Raw genomic sequence first — 13,647 nt, forward strand, 5'->3', positions numbered from 1 at the left:
CACTCACACTTTCTGTCCACATACCACTGGAACTGCAGTGTGTTCACAAAACAATATGATGTTATGAACAATATCAACATGAAGATGTGTGTGCATGGGTGTGTCCATGTGTGTGGCCATGCCTGGAACCAAATGTGTGTATGTGTGTGTTGTGTGTATTGACATATGTAAGTCGCTTTGGATAACAGTGTCTGCTTAATGAATACATTTAAATATAATGTGTGTGTGTGTGTGTGTGTGTGTGTGTGTGTGTGTGTGTGGTCATGTTCATTAACACAGTGTGTGTGTGTGAGAGAGAGAGTGTGTGTCCATATGCATTAGAGTGTGTGTGTGTGTGTGTGTGTTGCAAAGTGAACTTTGTAAGCAGAAGACCTCACCACTCTAGTTTGGATGGACTCTGACACTTCACACGCCTTCCAGTTTATGCGCCCACCACAAATCCTTGGGGCTTTCTAATAAAAGCACATTCTCCCTTTACTGCGTGAGGAATGCAGTGGTTTGTGGTGGCCTAGAAAGCGAAAGACAAGCAGGAGAACGGATCTGGGAGGATGGATCCATTACGGATTCAGTCCAAATTCGCCCCAGAGTCCTCTGCTATATCTCGGATCTCGCTCGCTTCCTTCCCACCCTGCACCAGAGACGTGACCCTAACACACTCATGGGACAAGACCGAGTGCTGGAGCAACACACACACACACACACACACACACACACACACACACACACACACACACACACACACACACACACACACACACGTGGTCCAAGACAGAGCAACACAGAAGCGGCTCAGGGCAGTGACTTCAGCCCCTGAAACAGCTCCCTAATTTACAGCCTCCAGCCCCTAATCCCCTCCCTCCATCCTAGTCACAACCAGACCCTTACAAACTGTGATCAATATGACACATACTCGCCAGTCTGAATGAATGACCTAGACAATCACTGCTTGACCAACTTTAATTTAACACTTGATTAACACAATAGATCCGCTGGTTATATCAAAGAAAAAGAAAAAGAAACGATTGAGTCCTGGTGATAAATCATCTGTGTGTAGCTTATGAAAATGTATAATGAAGGTGCAACATGCTGTCAGACAGGAAGAAAAAGTAAAGATTCTCTCTTAATATATTCATTACACACGGTGTTAATCACGCACTCCTGAATATGTCAAAATTAACATGGGGAAGACAAGAGGGGGCAAAAAGCCTCAACTGCATACTTCAGAAAAGCCTGATTGGGCTAATTGATAGGCATGTTATCTTTATGCAACCACAACCTCCACAACACACACCCCCACAGGCACACACACACACACACACAGGTCCTTCATCAACACAAGGTCTATTCTCAACACTAACAACAACAAAAAAACATGCATGATTTTGTTTTGCCACAAGCCTGAAATGACAGCACCAAAATTGGAATGGATTTTGGAAATTGGAATTGGAAATTGGAATGGATCCAATCCTAAGAATGATCTCAAAGCAATCCAATAATGGCCTCCCTCGACAAAACACAACAGCAGAGCTTTCTTATAAAATCCTCTTATAACTTAATTCCCCGCAGTCCAATAAAACCTTAAGAGAGAAAAAAAAAACATTCTGAAAACACGGTTACAGTACCATGCATATTCAGAAAAAAGTAAAATAATACAAATGCAAAACAAAACAAACACCCAAATATGTCACGCGGGCGCCAGGAGATGAGAAAATGGTTTGGGATAGCCCGAGTGAGCCAGCCATAAAAAGGATTGATGTGCAATTGTGAAATCATATTAGTTTTACAAGGGCGTTGGAAGACAGAATGGCCCTTGGAGCCAGTGCCTGTGGCTGGGTGCTGGGTGTTGGGTGGAGGGTCTGGGTGTGGAAGGGAGCCGCGGGCCCCACAGGAAGAGCAGAGCAATGTCAGACATCTCCAGCAGTCAGCCTAATCCACAAACAAGCAGCGCAGAGGAGCCACAGAGCAAATCCAATCAGGAGAACGTGGGGCGCACTGACTCACACTCATGTACACACATATGGAGAGACGAACACACACACACACACACACACACACACACTAATTCACGTTTACACATGTGCACTACATGCACACAAGCAGTAAGAGACAGGCTGTGAAATCACTGCAATGTCTTAGCTGAAACATGACATATGTACTGTATGTGCACGTGCACCCAAGTTTGTGTGTGTGTGTGTGTGTGTGTGTGTGTGTGTGTGTGTGTGTGTGTGAGTGATTTGTGCAAATATGTGTTTATGTGTGTGTAAGTGTAAGTGATTTGTCCAAATACAGTATGTGTAAGACTGAAACCATCCCAGGACCACACGTAACCGAAACATCAGGGAGCACTAGCCCCTATTGTGTTTTAGTTTGCAGTACACACCAAGGTCGTAGTCATGATGTCAACATTGGGGGGGACCAAATCTGTGGTGGGGTCTGAGAGACACCCAAAAAGAATTTCAATACATTTCCTACAGTACCATGCAAAAATATTATAAAAAATCACAACAGTCAATTAGGGTATTCCAAACTTTTGACAGACATAGGCATGGCATGGATAGATGGATTATGAACCCCTGAGCACAGATGTCCCCCCCCCCCCCCTCCAGATAGACGGGTCCTGAGGCATTCTCCCACGGAAGATTTTTTATTTTTAAAAAAATGACCCTTTAAATTATGACTTCTGGTGAGTTTTGTGAAAAGAGAAGGGTGGAGAAGGCCCAGTAAGCCCATTCAGTAATCCATCCCTGGACCTGTATTATGACTCCATTTGTCTTCAAAATGTGTACTTTAAAAGGAATTACAAACTAGAGTATCTTTGTTAAACGCTATATTACACAGAATGTGATTCTTTGACTTACTTACACTTTTTTTTAACTAAGGCTTAGACTCATAGGTTTGGACCTATAGCCTAATAAGATTTTGTTTTTTAATTGAGATTTTATTATGCTGGCGGCTAATCACACAATTTTAACGTAGTTTGAAAGGGACAGGATTCAGGAATAGGCTACTAAGACAGGCCCCTCTTCTGTCTGACTCACCTCATGTTACCCCCTGCATGGCTTCTGACAGAAATGATGTTTTGTGCCAACATGTAGAAACACTAGGCCTGCTACAGCCTTTAAAGCAACACCAAAGAGTTTTTTGTACCTTAAAATAATGTTTCCAAAATCGTTTCAGTGGTTCATCAACTTGTAACAGGGTGAACGGCACTTCTGCATTCGCTTCACAGCCCTCTATCGGCTATAACCGCACTATGTAAGTTTGCCAGAACGGGTAGCGGATCTGTAGTTCGATGGAATGAGACATAAGAAACTACAAATTTGACTTGCATCTGATGTCGCAATACATCGTACTTTCATAAATCGCGCAACATATTCTACCTTGTCTATGGACATCGTTATTTGCAAAGCCGGTGCTGGATAAATAAATAGCATGCGTGCTCCAGAGGGAAAGTTCTTTGGTGTTGCTTTAATTGATGAATGGAGGTGCAAATTCCTTTCTTTGGCGATTCACATTAACTGTAGGCTATAACCGCCAGTGCATTGTAAAAGTTTTTTCTAACTTGTGTGCCGTCGCCACATTTAATTCCAATGTTTTGCCTGCATGGATGCGCGACTGAGTGCGCATCTAAATAATATGCAAGATGCAACAACCATTTCTAAGAGGCCTATAAACGGCAAGGTTTCTGGCATTACTAGCATGTGAATGCCTTATTTATGTTGAAAGACATGTGAAAGAAATGAATGACTCAAGCTTGCACAAATTCATCATTAAAAATAAAATGTTTCACTTTCGCTATCATTGCGAGAATAGGCTACAATATGGAAAATGTTTCAAAGTTCCCTTTGAGTCTGATCGGCCCCAAAAATGTAGGGGATTTCCTTAGCCTGTGCTACATTTTTCCAACAAGTTTTGTGAAAATTGTACCGGTAGCTGCGATATTGTTGACAGCCCTACCTCACCGCAGTAAATGGTATAAATAGCTTTGGATAGCGTACGTCACTAACGAAAAACGGAAAAACCACCAGGAAAAACCACTCAGGGTGTAGGCTACTCTAGAACCATCACTAGGTCACTAATTTTTGCATTATTTACGTTTGATTACATTTCAGATGGTGGTGCGTGTTGGTTTCCTGTAGGCCTAGTATAATGTTTTTTTCTGTCTTTATTTTTCTATGTCCGTATATTGGGGGGGACATTTTGGTCATATTTAAATATTGGGGGGGACACGTCCCCCTCAATGTCTATGGTGACCACGGCCCTGGTACACACTGACCTCTGAGAGAGAAGGGCTACTGTGGATATTAGAAACACTGGACACACATCCTCACCCTTATGCCTGAGCTGCACTAAGGCTAGAGAGGGACAGAAGACAACATGATCTCAGTTTTCAGATTACAGAACGTAAACATCAGATTCTGTCAGTGTCAGATTCTGATGCAGATTTTCTATATTGATTGTTTCTAATGCAAAACATGATATCAATAGATATATCAAGACATCACAGAGTCATGTCACCATTAATCAGCTGACCTGGCTGCTTTCTTACAGTAATATCTGATGAATTGTCTGCATGTTACGTCAAAGCAACATTAAAGGCAGGCCTTTGAAATATGGCATTACATGCTTATGGCATAGGGACATACAGGTATGTCAATCTTAGGGTAGAGTCGAGTGAAATTGTTGTTCAAACTCTAAAACCTGCTGAAGAGAGGAGATAGATTTCAAACAACCTGTGTTCACACATGCTGTCTGCCTGGGATGTAGGCCGTGTGTGTGTGTGTGTGTGTGTGTGTGTGTGTGTGTGTGTGTGTGTGTGTGTGTGTGTGTGTGTGTGTTTGTGTTCGTAAGGTGCTAGCTTCCTCAGTAAATGCCGACTGCTACCTGACAGATGTTCCTTGGATTTCCTTGTCAGATGGCTAAAAAGAATATATAAAAACCCCACACACACCACATCCATGTGTGGTGTGAGTATTTTCAAGGTGCATCAATAAGAGTATTCTCAGAACTAAGGCACTTACTCATGCTCATGTGGTGCTTCTGTTTCACCTCTGCCAAAGTGCCCTCAATCAATGCTAATTCTATATGTCTCTTCCTGCAAAAGGCTTGCAACAACACAGAGTGCACTCAACACACACATGTTCACCCACACACACACACTGGCAAAGCTTTATTATGTTAACAGCCTTTGCTTCGACAGACCAAGAGAGAGTTTTAATCACGTGACATTCCACCACATGTTTGGTCAAACTTTTGATGTATGAATGAATGATGCTTCAAACTATTTTAAATTAGGCTACAAATCAGGCAATTACATTATTACCACACATAAATCTAATTGAATAGGATGGAGGTTCTTGAGCTGTACAAACAATTATGTTGATATATTAATGTGATGAAAAATTGTTGCTCTTGTTGCTGGAAATTATTAAGATTGGACGCTTAGATTATGGGCTCTTAAATAATGTATTACACTCTACATTAGATCTCAAAAATGACCCTCCAGGGCAAATCATTCCGTGGTTACTACTTCTGTAACCTCCACCTTTATGTATGTCAATACTGACAGAATATGCTCTCTCCCTCTACAGATCCCTCTACAGATAACATGTCATTAACTTAACAAAAAAAAATTAAAAACAGCAAAACAAAAAAAACCATGGCATATGTGTAGCACACGTCATCTCTAACTGAGATAACTTCCCTTAATACTATCTCAGATTCTTGAAGATCCAGCTATGTTCTAGAACAAGATGTTTATTTTATTATTTGATCTCAAAGCCACCAGAGAGCAACTAGAGCATTTTAAAGTAACAAAATGTAGGCATACCCCCATTCGGCAATTTTTGACGTACTGGGTAACCATTTAGCACTACGGGCATAGTCCAATACCAGGTTTTCCAGGCATGCGTCTGCAATGTCAGATACTCCATTGTCCTCAGTGTAAGTCAGAGTGGCATGAAATTAGTTTAAAGCCGTTATTTTGAGGTAAAAGAACTGCACACTGACCTCACAGCTCTCCTGCCTCAATCACCAGGGCCGACGTGCACTTGAGTCTGTCCCACTTTACAGTCTCTGTCCTCTCCGGTCTTACAGCAGGAGCCGTTTCCCTGCTCCAACTCCAAACTGTGCCACACGGTTTTATATGATGCTCTTTGTGTGTGTGTGTGTGTGTGTGTGTGTGTGTGTGTGTGTGTGGGTGTGTGTGTATGTGTGTGTGTGCGTCCAGTGGCTATTTTACTGTGGGAACAGACTCGCCCTCACAAGGACACACTGAGCTCTGAGTAATCAAACTTGAGTGACTAGTTTTGTGTTTGCACACTAAGTGCTGAGTGTCACTTAGAGCAAAGCAAATGATGCACATAAAACAGTCACTAGTCCATCTTTAAAAATGCTTAACCTGCACAAACCTACATCAGTACTCAGTTAGGCCTCTCTTTTTGGCTGGGTGAAGTAAGTTGTTACATAGTGCGTTTTGTTGAACATTTTGACGAAAAAATTGACACCATGCTACTGTTTCTCTTACATTTGCTTCGCTTCGCTGTCTTCAGATAGCCTAGAAATCTAGACGCACCCTAGCGGCAGCAAATGTAAGGGTAGTCTTCTAGCTTTCTGTTGGCTTGCGTGCTGGAAAAATTAAACTTCGATCAGCCCAATCACATCGTGTATACGGGCTTAACATAATGATGGCAGAGTTGCGACAGTTTGGTGTGAATTCCCTGCTACTTAAAAACAAAGAAGATGAATGTTGCTGTTGGCCGACAGCGTGACACGAGTTAATCTTTTTTTAAGTTGGCAAAAGTTTGAACAACTAGCCAACTAGCTCCGCTGGTGGGAAAACGCATGGGACTCATGGGGGATGAATTGTAGCGCTATCCTATTGCGTGCAGAGGGAATTTGAAAGACAACCGTTTATCCCGCCCCTTGGACTGAGCACTGCGAATGGTGAGACCCCAGACCCTACATCTTGATGTGGGTCTGGCTCGTCAGGCTATTCTTCAGAGATATTAAATCAGAGAAGTTTAAGACAGTCACATGTCTGCAGTGTTTGACTTCAGTGCCTTAGGCAATGACAGAGTATCACTAACACACATCAGTAGAGACATCAGCACAATTGTCATACAAACATGTCCAAAGACACATTCAATATAAAAATTATGTATTTTGCAATATCAATTAAAAATATAGCTGCAAGCAGCAATGTGGGGGCCAAGCAGTTGAGCAGGAGTTGATATGGCAAACCAATGTTGCTACATTATACACACACCCAATTAACCCCCCCGTCCCACACACACACATATACACGGATAAACTTCCTCCCCCACACACCCCAATGGCTCCCCACAGATACGCACACCTCAAACATCACCAAAGTTATTGTGCGTCCTCAGGTTGTAGTCACGAGTCCACATATCAAGTTTGGTGTCAATACAAGAAAGTGTTGATAATTATAGCGCCCCTAGTGATCAAAGGTCACTAAATATATTGTACATCTTCAGGATGTGTTCCCGAGTCCATGTACCAAGTTTGGTGTCGATACGTGAAAGCATTGCAGAAATATGAGCCCACTTCCTGTGATTATAGCGCCACATAGTGGTCAAAATGTACCACATTTCTTGAGCGTCCTCCTGATTGGGTCCTTAGCCCATATACCTAGTTTGGTTTTGATATGTGAAAGCATTGCTGAGATATCACTTCACTTCCTGTTTGGCGGCTTCGTCACGGGCTACAGGTTTCATATATGGCTCCGAAGAGCAATACATTTATGAGTCATGGTCTGACGATCATCTACGTCAAGTTTCGTGAAAATCGGATAAACTTTGTGACCTGTGAAAACTTTTAGGTGTTTTTGATTAAATCCAATATGGCAGTCAGTCTGCCGCCAAACTTGATTGGTCACCACGGGCGACAGGTTTTCAATATGGCTCCAAAAAGCAATGCATTCATGAGTCATGGTCTGAAGATCATCTGTGACCTTTGAAAACTTTTAGGTGTTTTTGATTAAATCCAATATAGCAGCCTGATCAGTTACGTTTACATCATAAATTGACATCTGCGTTGAGTTCGGTCTCATCCAAGGATTCCAAATATACCTTAATGTTCAAAATTTGGTGTACCGTTCAAACGTTAAGTGCATAGATGTAATCAAAAATTTGAAACGTTGGTGGCGCTAGAGCACTCGAAGTGCAGACTTGAGACTTTGATAAATTAAACATATGACTGTACTGAATCAATGTGCCAAATTTCCCAACTTTTTACTGTATGGTTCAACGGCAAATTAGCGTTTCGTTATAATAATAAGAACACATAGAATCACTATGGGTTGCCTCGCAGCTTCGCTGCTTGGCCCCCAATTAGAGAAAAGGCACCCATAAGCACCTGTTTTGTAAATGAGGCTAATATGGATTGTTTATGAGAGGTGGGGTGCCAATACTCTGTTGGTCACATTGCTGACGGTGATAAGGCCTTTAATCTTTCAATTTGCATGTGAGCTTAATCTCCATCATTTACAGAGTGATTTAGAAAGATATTAAAGGAACATCTAAGTATTCGCAGGTCAAAAGCCAGCCAAGCGTTTTGGAATATATGCGCTTTTAGTAAAGTTTGTGAATAAAGATGTTAAACTTTTTTATAACTTTATTATTGCTAACCTTAAAGGAGAAATCCGGCGATTTTTCACATAATTTCCATTTCTCGAGGTCACGAGACAGTATGCGGTGGTGGTGTGTCCATCTGCAGTTTGCAGACTCTACATTATTTTGCAGCTAAGGGCATAGTAAACAAGAGGCTTTACCAATGTAAATTCTTAAATCAGCCAGCCTGCGGATGGCTTTTTCAAAAAAGCTTTCTTCCCTGCACTCTTCCTTTTTTTAATGTCTGACTCACTCCCCCAACATTTCCCTCATCTCATTCATTCCCTCCCTACCTCTAAATTATACTCTCTCTCTCTCTCCATCCATTCTTCTCATCCAGTCAAACCACTCCGTGTAGGCCTACTGTATCTCTCTGACTTCTTAACCCCCTTCTCCCTCACTCTCCCACTCTCTCTCTTTTTACATACCTCTCCTCCACCTCCCTCTGTCATTCCCTATCTCCCTTTCTGTTCTAAGCTACTTCCCCCCTCCCTCTCTCTCCCTCTCTCCTTTGCTTTTTCTCTCATGTGGGGGGACACCCCCCTCGGGCCTCTAGGTGACCTCTCTCTCTCTCTCTCTTTCTCTCTCTCTCTCTGCTCACAGACAAACCACTTAACATTGCTTCCCCACCTGTGGAGATCAACAGAGCTCGGCCCACTTCAAAGTGCCACGGCGTGATTGAGCGCTGATTGCCACGGGCCACTTGACTCACTCCATCTCCTCTCTGGGACTAAAACTTTTGGGGAATGATGTGGGGCTGGCAGGGAAGGGTGGGGGGAGGCTGGCAGGGAGGGTGTGTGTTGGAGGGGAAGGGGGATTGGAATTCACTTTTGATGAAGCTCAGTATACAGCTCTGGTCCTTTTCACCCCAAAGCCATCTGATCAATACTGTGACTGTCAGTCATAGATTTCACATTATGACCCATGCTCCAAAGCCTAGAAACACCATGCTTTTCAAAATCACTCAGATAAAAAGCATTTAGATGTTTATGGTACATACAGGGCTTTGCATTCAGCTACTGACCTACAAGGTCAATATTCAGCTCAGCAAACATAACCATTTCTATTATGAAATCAAATCTGTGAATGGGTGAATGGAAAGTAATCGTCTCCCATGATGTACTCATTGAACAATCGCATGCAACAGTGTCATGACACAATAGTGAGACAACAGCACTAGAGAGAGTTCTAGTTCTGTCCTCCCTTGCTGCCGGCCTGTTGGCCAGTCGGTCTGGCCTTGATCATGCAACAGCCATCATTTCTGCTCATGCTTTCTCTGGCTAAAGTGCCTGTGACAGGGAAACAATTCGCCATGGCGACTGAAACCATGCCAGGCCTGGTCCCTAAGGCCTGGGCTCACAGGAAGAGAGAGAGAGAAAGAGAGAGAGACCCGAGGCTAGGCCACTCTGGAGTTCCGCTTAGCTGTCCTGGCCTGATGGTCCATCTGTCTCCCAATCACAGCACCACCCCACTTCGACACTGAGTGCCCCTGACATGGCACAACTAGCCTAGCGCTCTCCAGCACAGTTTCCACTGGGACCACAGGGTAACAGAGCGAGCTGTCACACATGCAAAGACATAGACCTCACATCAAAATCACTTGAGTTAGTTAATTCTACAAAGTAGATGGGGTCAGAGACTTAATAATTGGGTTTAAAACAGACAGGATTAGGTCATAATGTCAGCGGTGCATCAAAGGTTTCTATTGGGTAAAGCTTAATTAAAGAATACTAGATGTTTCTAGTTGTTACAGTTTTTTTCCACTCCTGCACGGTCAGTCAGTCGTGATTATTGCATGTTGTCTCCTGAGAAATATGATATGTATCATACAGTATGTAAACTGCACAGTAATAGGAACACTACTGACTCATTGTGTTCAACAAACTGGTCGCCTACAATCAACATAATATTTCCCTCCGTGGGCTGTTGTTTTGGTTTGGACAGGGGAAAAGGAGAATGTGTGGGTTATGATGATACATCTAAGAGAAATATCTCTGCAATTAAAACGTTTCTGGAAATAGGCCTATCATACACAGCATTTACAGTAATTGTGTGCATGTGTCTTGAGCTCATCATATCATGCATGCACATGGTATTAAGTATGTGTACCAAATGATACCTATAACACAACCAAATATGAAAGTCCAGCTATAATACATCTACATATCGCCTTCCTTTTCTCCAGCTCTTTGGACAAGATAATAACCTACATAAAACAGGGACTGCTGTCACAGGATAATATACCCATATCCACATGTTCCTAATAGTCTACCATGAAATTACAGTGGCTGTAGATTACTTTAACTTTTGTGCTAGAGCAGGTATTGCTTTAACTAAGGCATCCCAAAGTCTTGTATCCTTCGATTTCTGTTGATGCCTACATTGGCCCGAATAGTAAACCTGTCTTAGTGTATGGCCCGTAAGAGGGCCAAAGCAATATGTCTACGTGCATCTGAGCAAGGCTATGAGCAGTAGGCTATGCAAACCTACTTCTGCATAACAATGTTGAGGCCTATAGTTTTGTTTAGGTCGCAAACCCAAAATCACCACAATCATACCAGGTTAGCATAAAAGGTAAATATAACGCAGACAGGATATTGGATACTCTGCAAATCACCCCCTAAGAGAATATAAGAAGACCTATTCTGATGCTGGCAGCGTAGCCCACGAACTCCAGACACTGTCGCTTCATTTGTAATCGGGGACAGATGTGACGTTTTGACGTGATCACGTTTGGGCTACTGCTTGTTATGGTTGAATAACTAGCCGTCAGTGGCAACTGGAACACCTTTTCATTCTGAGAACCCAATCGTGATGCGTGGAGAACCTTAGTCTGATAAAGAGAATTCTGGGGTGCTGACGAAAAAACATCGCTGGTGTTCACATTTTTAATTGCTGGACATTGGCTACAAATGCAGTTTTGCATCACTGGACGCAGTGTGTCCAAACACTACAGTAGCCTAACACTATGTTTAAGGACTAAAGACAAAGGCATTTTCAAGCAGGCATCCGGCTAGCGTTGAATTCGATTCTGAGCAAAAGACGCCCTTCCATCTAAAAAATATCACACCTTCTACACTGCTCCACCCCGATGCTTGTTGTTTCTTTCTTCGCACGCGTTACCTTATAAAAAATAACCAACGACATCTGGAGATGCAAGTTACCGAGCCTTCGGCATGTTTAGACATCAGATGCACCTGCACGGGATACGCAGTGATTCCAACATCTGGTTATATCATACCCTATAGTGTTTGTATTGATAGTCTGCGATGAAGAAAGCACTAAACGTTCTTACCTTGGTGATTTCAGTCATTATTTCCCATCGCTCTGTGAATTTGGGTTATTCAGTCCTTTTACGTATGGTTTGTTTCTACCCCTTGACAAGACAGCCTTTTGCGTCTGGCTGTCGGTATCTCTCTCATCCTCATGTCATTCTCCGCTGCAGCAGAAGCGCAAGTCACGCCTACCCCTATCTCTTCCACCGTCTGACGTCAAGGAAGGACTGATCCGCCTTCTACCGCTCGCTGCGCTTACCTGCGAACGCGATTGTCTTGAAGTCCATGCTACCTGCCATCTCTTTACAGATGACGTAAAACGCAAAAGCAACGCGGCAGATGTTGCTTATCCCGGTATATAGGTTTAATCTCCAGAAAATGAAACCAATGGATGTCAGGCTAAAACATGCGTAGGACTATCCATTGATGGTAGTTGTTAAACATATGGCATAATTTAGTAGGCTATATCTGTCTGCATGTCTTATTTAGGTCAGGCAAAATTTGAACTTGGCTACTCAGTTAGTTGTGTCTGAATTCACTCCCCGAACTGCAGGCTACCACGACAGAAATCTAGTGACGGAGCGCCGGCAGCCAGTGGATGGCGTCAGAAGTCTGTCTGTGGCACTGTGAAAACACTGAGGCGTGTGTGATTTCACTAGGATAGACCAGGACATCAGGCTACCCAAAAGTTGATGGATACGGTTAGGGTATAATATAAGTTTGTTTGACAGAAGTCTCATTTGATCGGCAAAATGAGTAAACAGAGAAAAATGGGTCATGCATGCATGCTGGCGATCTATTTTAGGCCACACATGTAGCCTATGCTATTAGTAACAGCACATTTTATTGTAAGAGGAAAAAAGATGGCTACGCGAAGTTTTTTTTATCTGTGATCTTTGTCTGATTTCAACAAGCTAAATCAATATACAATAAAGAAATTACATATTTGCTTTATGTGCTCTCTGCAAATAGAACACTCTTAATGAGTTTGTCAAGGGAAACTCAGACGGGGTGGTCCCCCAGAGTTTCTCTTTTGACCAATCCCCTCCAACAAACTTGCCCGACTAGTTTTGTTTGTTGCCACAGTGAGAGGCCATCGTTGCTGTCAATCCCAGCGGTCCACCTGTTCTGCGCGTCGAGCTTAATGGAATTATTTTTTTTCAGAGGATCATTATCATCATCCTCGTCTCGTCCTTGCGGGTGTAGCCTAGTTTATAATTAGATATGAAGACGAGTTTCATGCCGCTGGTTTTTCTGTGCTGCGTTGGGTATATTCAAAGCAAACCTTCATCGCAGCCGTGTCCAAGTGGGCAGTTTGCGTTGAAGAATCAGTGCGTCCTCTGTCATCCCACCTGCTCAGAATGTGCGGGCCACGAACTATTCGAATGTACCTCTTGTGGAGTAGGTAAGCAATGTACCAACGTCAACGTTATTTGTTTGAGATTGATTGTTTTTATGGCTTAAATATCATCATGACGGAAAATTTTAGCCTAACCTAAAAGCCTACAATATGAATGTTGATGTTGTGTTGTGTTGTGATTCAAAAATCTACATAGTCTACCATAAATCTACAACGTTTCTCAGATACGTTTGGTTGATTCTAATAACTTATTCTACAAATAATGCTGAGGCATAGTCTGAGTTTTTCTTCTTACCACAAAAATGAGCTCAACAGCTCAAAAATGTGACAAAGACTTTTTTTGGTTACTGAGTTATTAGGCTCTCTTCACTGTGTGTAC

General features: G+C 42.7%; 2 protein-coding genes across 3 annotated transcripts in view; one reads left to right on the forward strand and one right to left on the reverse strand.

Annotated features, from left to right (window-relative positions):
• The window catches only part of otud7a (OTU deubiquitinase 7A), a 101,424-nt gene extending 88,991 nt beyond the window's left edge, over positions 1–12,433 (reverse strand). The window contains exon 1 of one of the 2 annotated variants that reach the window (XM_076263050.1): positions 11,929–12,433. The gene's annotated coding sequence lies outside the window, so the exon portion shown is untranslated. Of the gene's footprint in view, positions 1–6,009; positions 7,219–11,928 lie in introns of those variants that run through there. The other variant, XM_076263059.1, reaches the window with a different exon arrangement.
• A 604-nt stretch (positions 12,434–13,037) lies between these two features.
• LOC143109939 (uncharacterized) overlaps positions 13,038–13,647 on the forward strand; it is a 95,636-nt gene continuing 95,026 nt past the window's right edge. Inside the window, exon 1 of the mRNA XM_076272743.1 lies at positions 13,038–13,313. Coding sequence (XP_076128858.1) covers positions 13,133–13,313 — 181 coding nt within the window. The 5' untranslated portion in view covers positions 13,038–13,132. The remainder of the gene's footprint in view (positions 13,314–13,647) is intronic.

The sequence above is a fragment of the Alosa pseudoharengus genome, unplaced genomic scaffold (genome assembly GCF_046254945.1).
Source record: "Alosa pseudoharengus isolate Yale_2024_CS ecotype anadromous, Long Island Sound unplaced genomic scaffold, YU_APseudo_1.1 YU_APseudo_1.1_scf_10, whole genome shotgun sequence".
NCBI lineage: Eukaryota > Metazoa > Chordata > Actinopteri > Clupeiformes > Clupeidae > Alosa > Alosa pseudoharengus.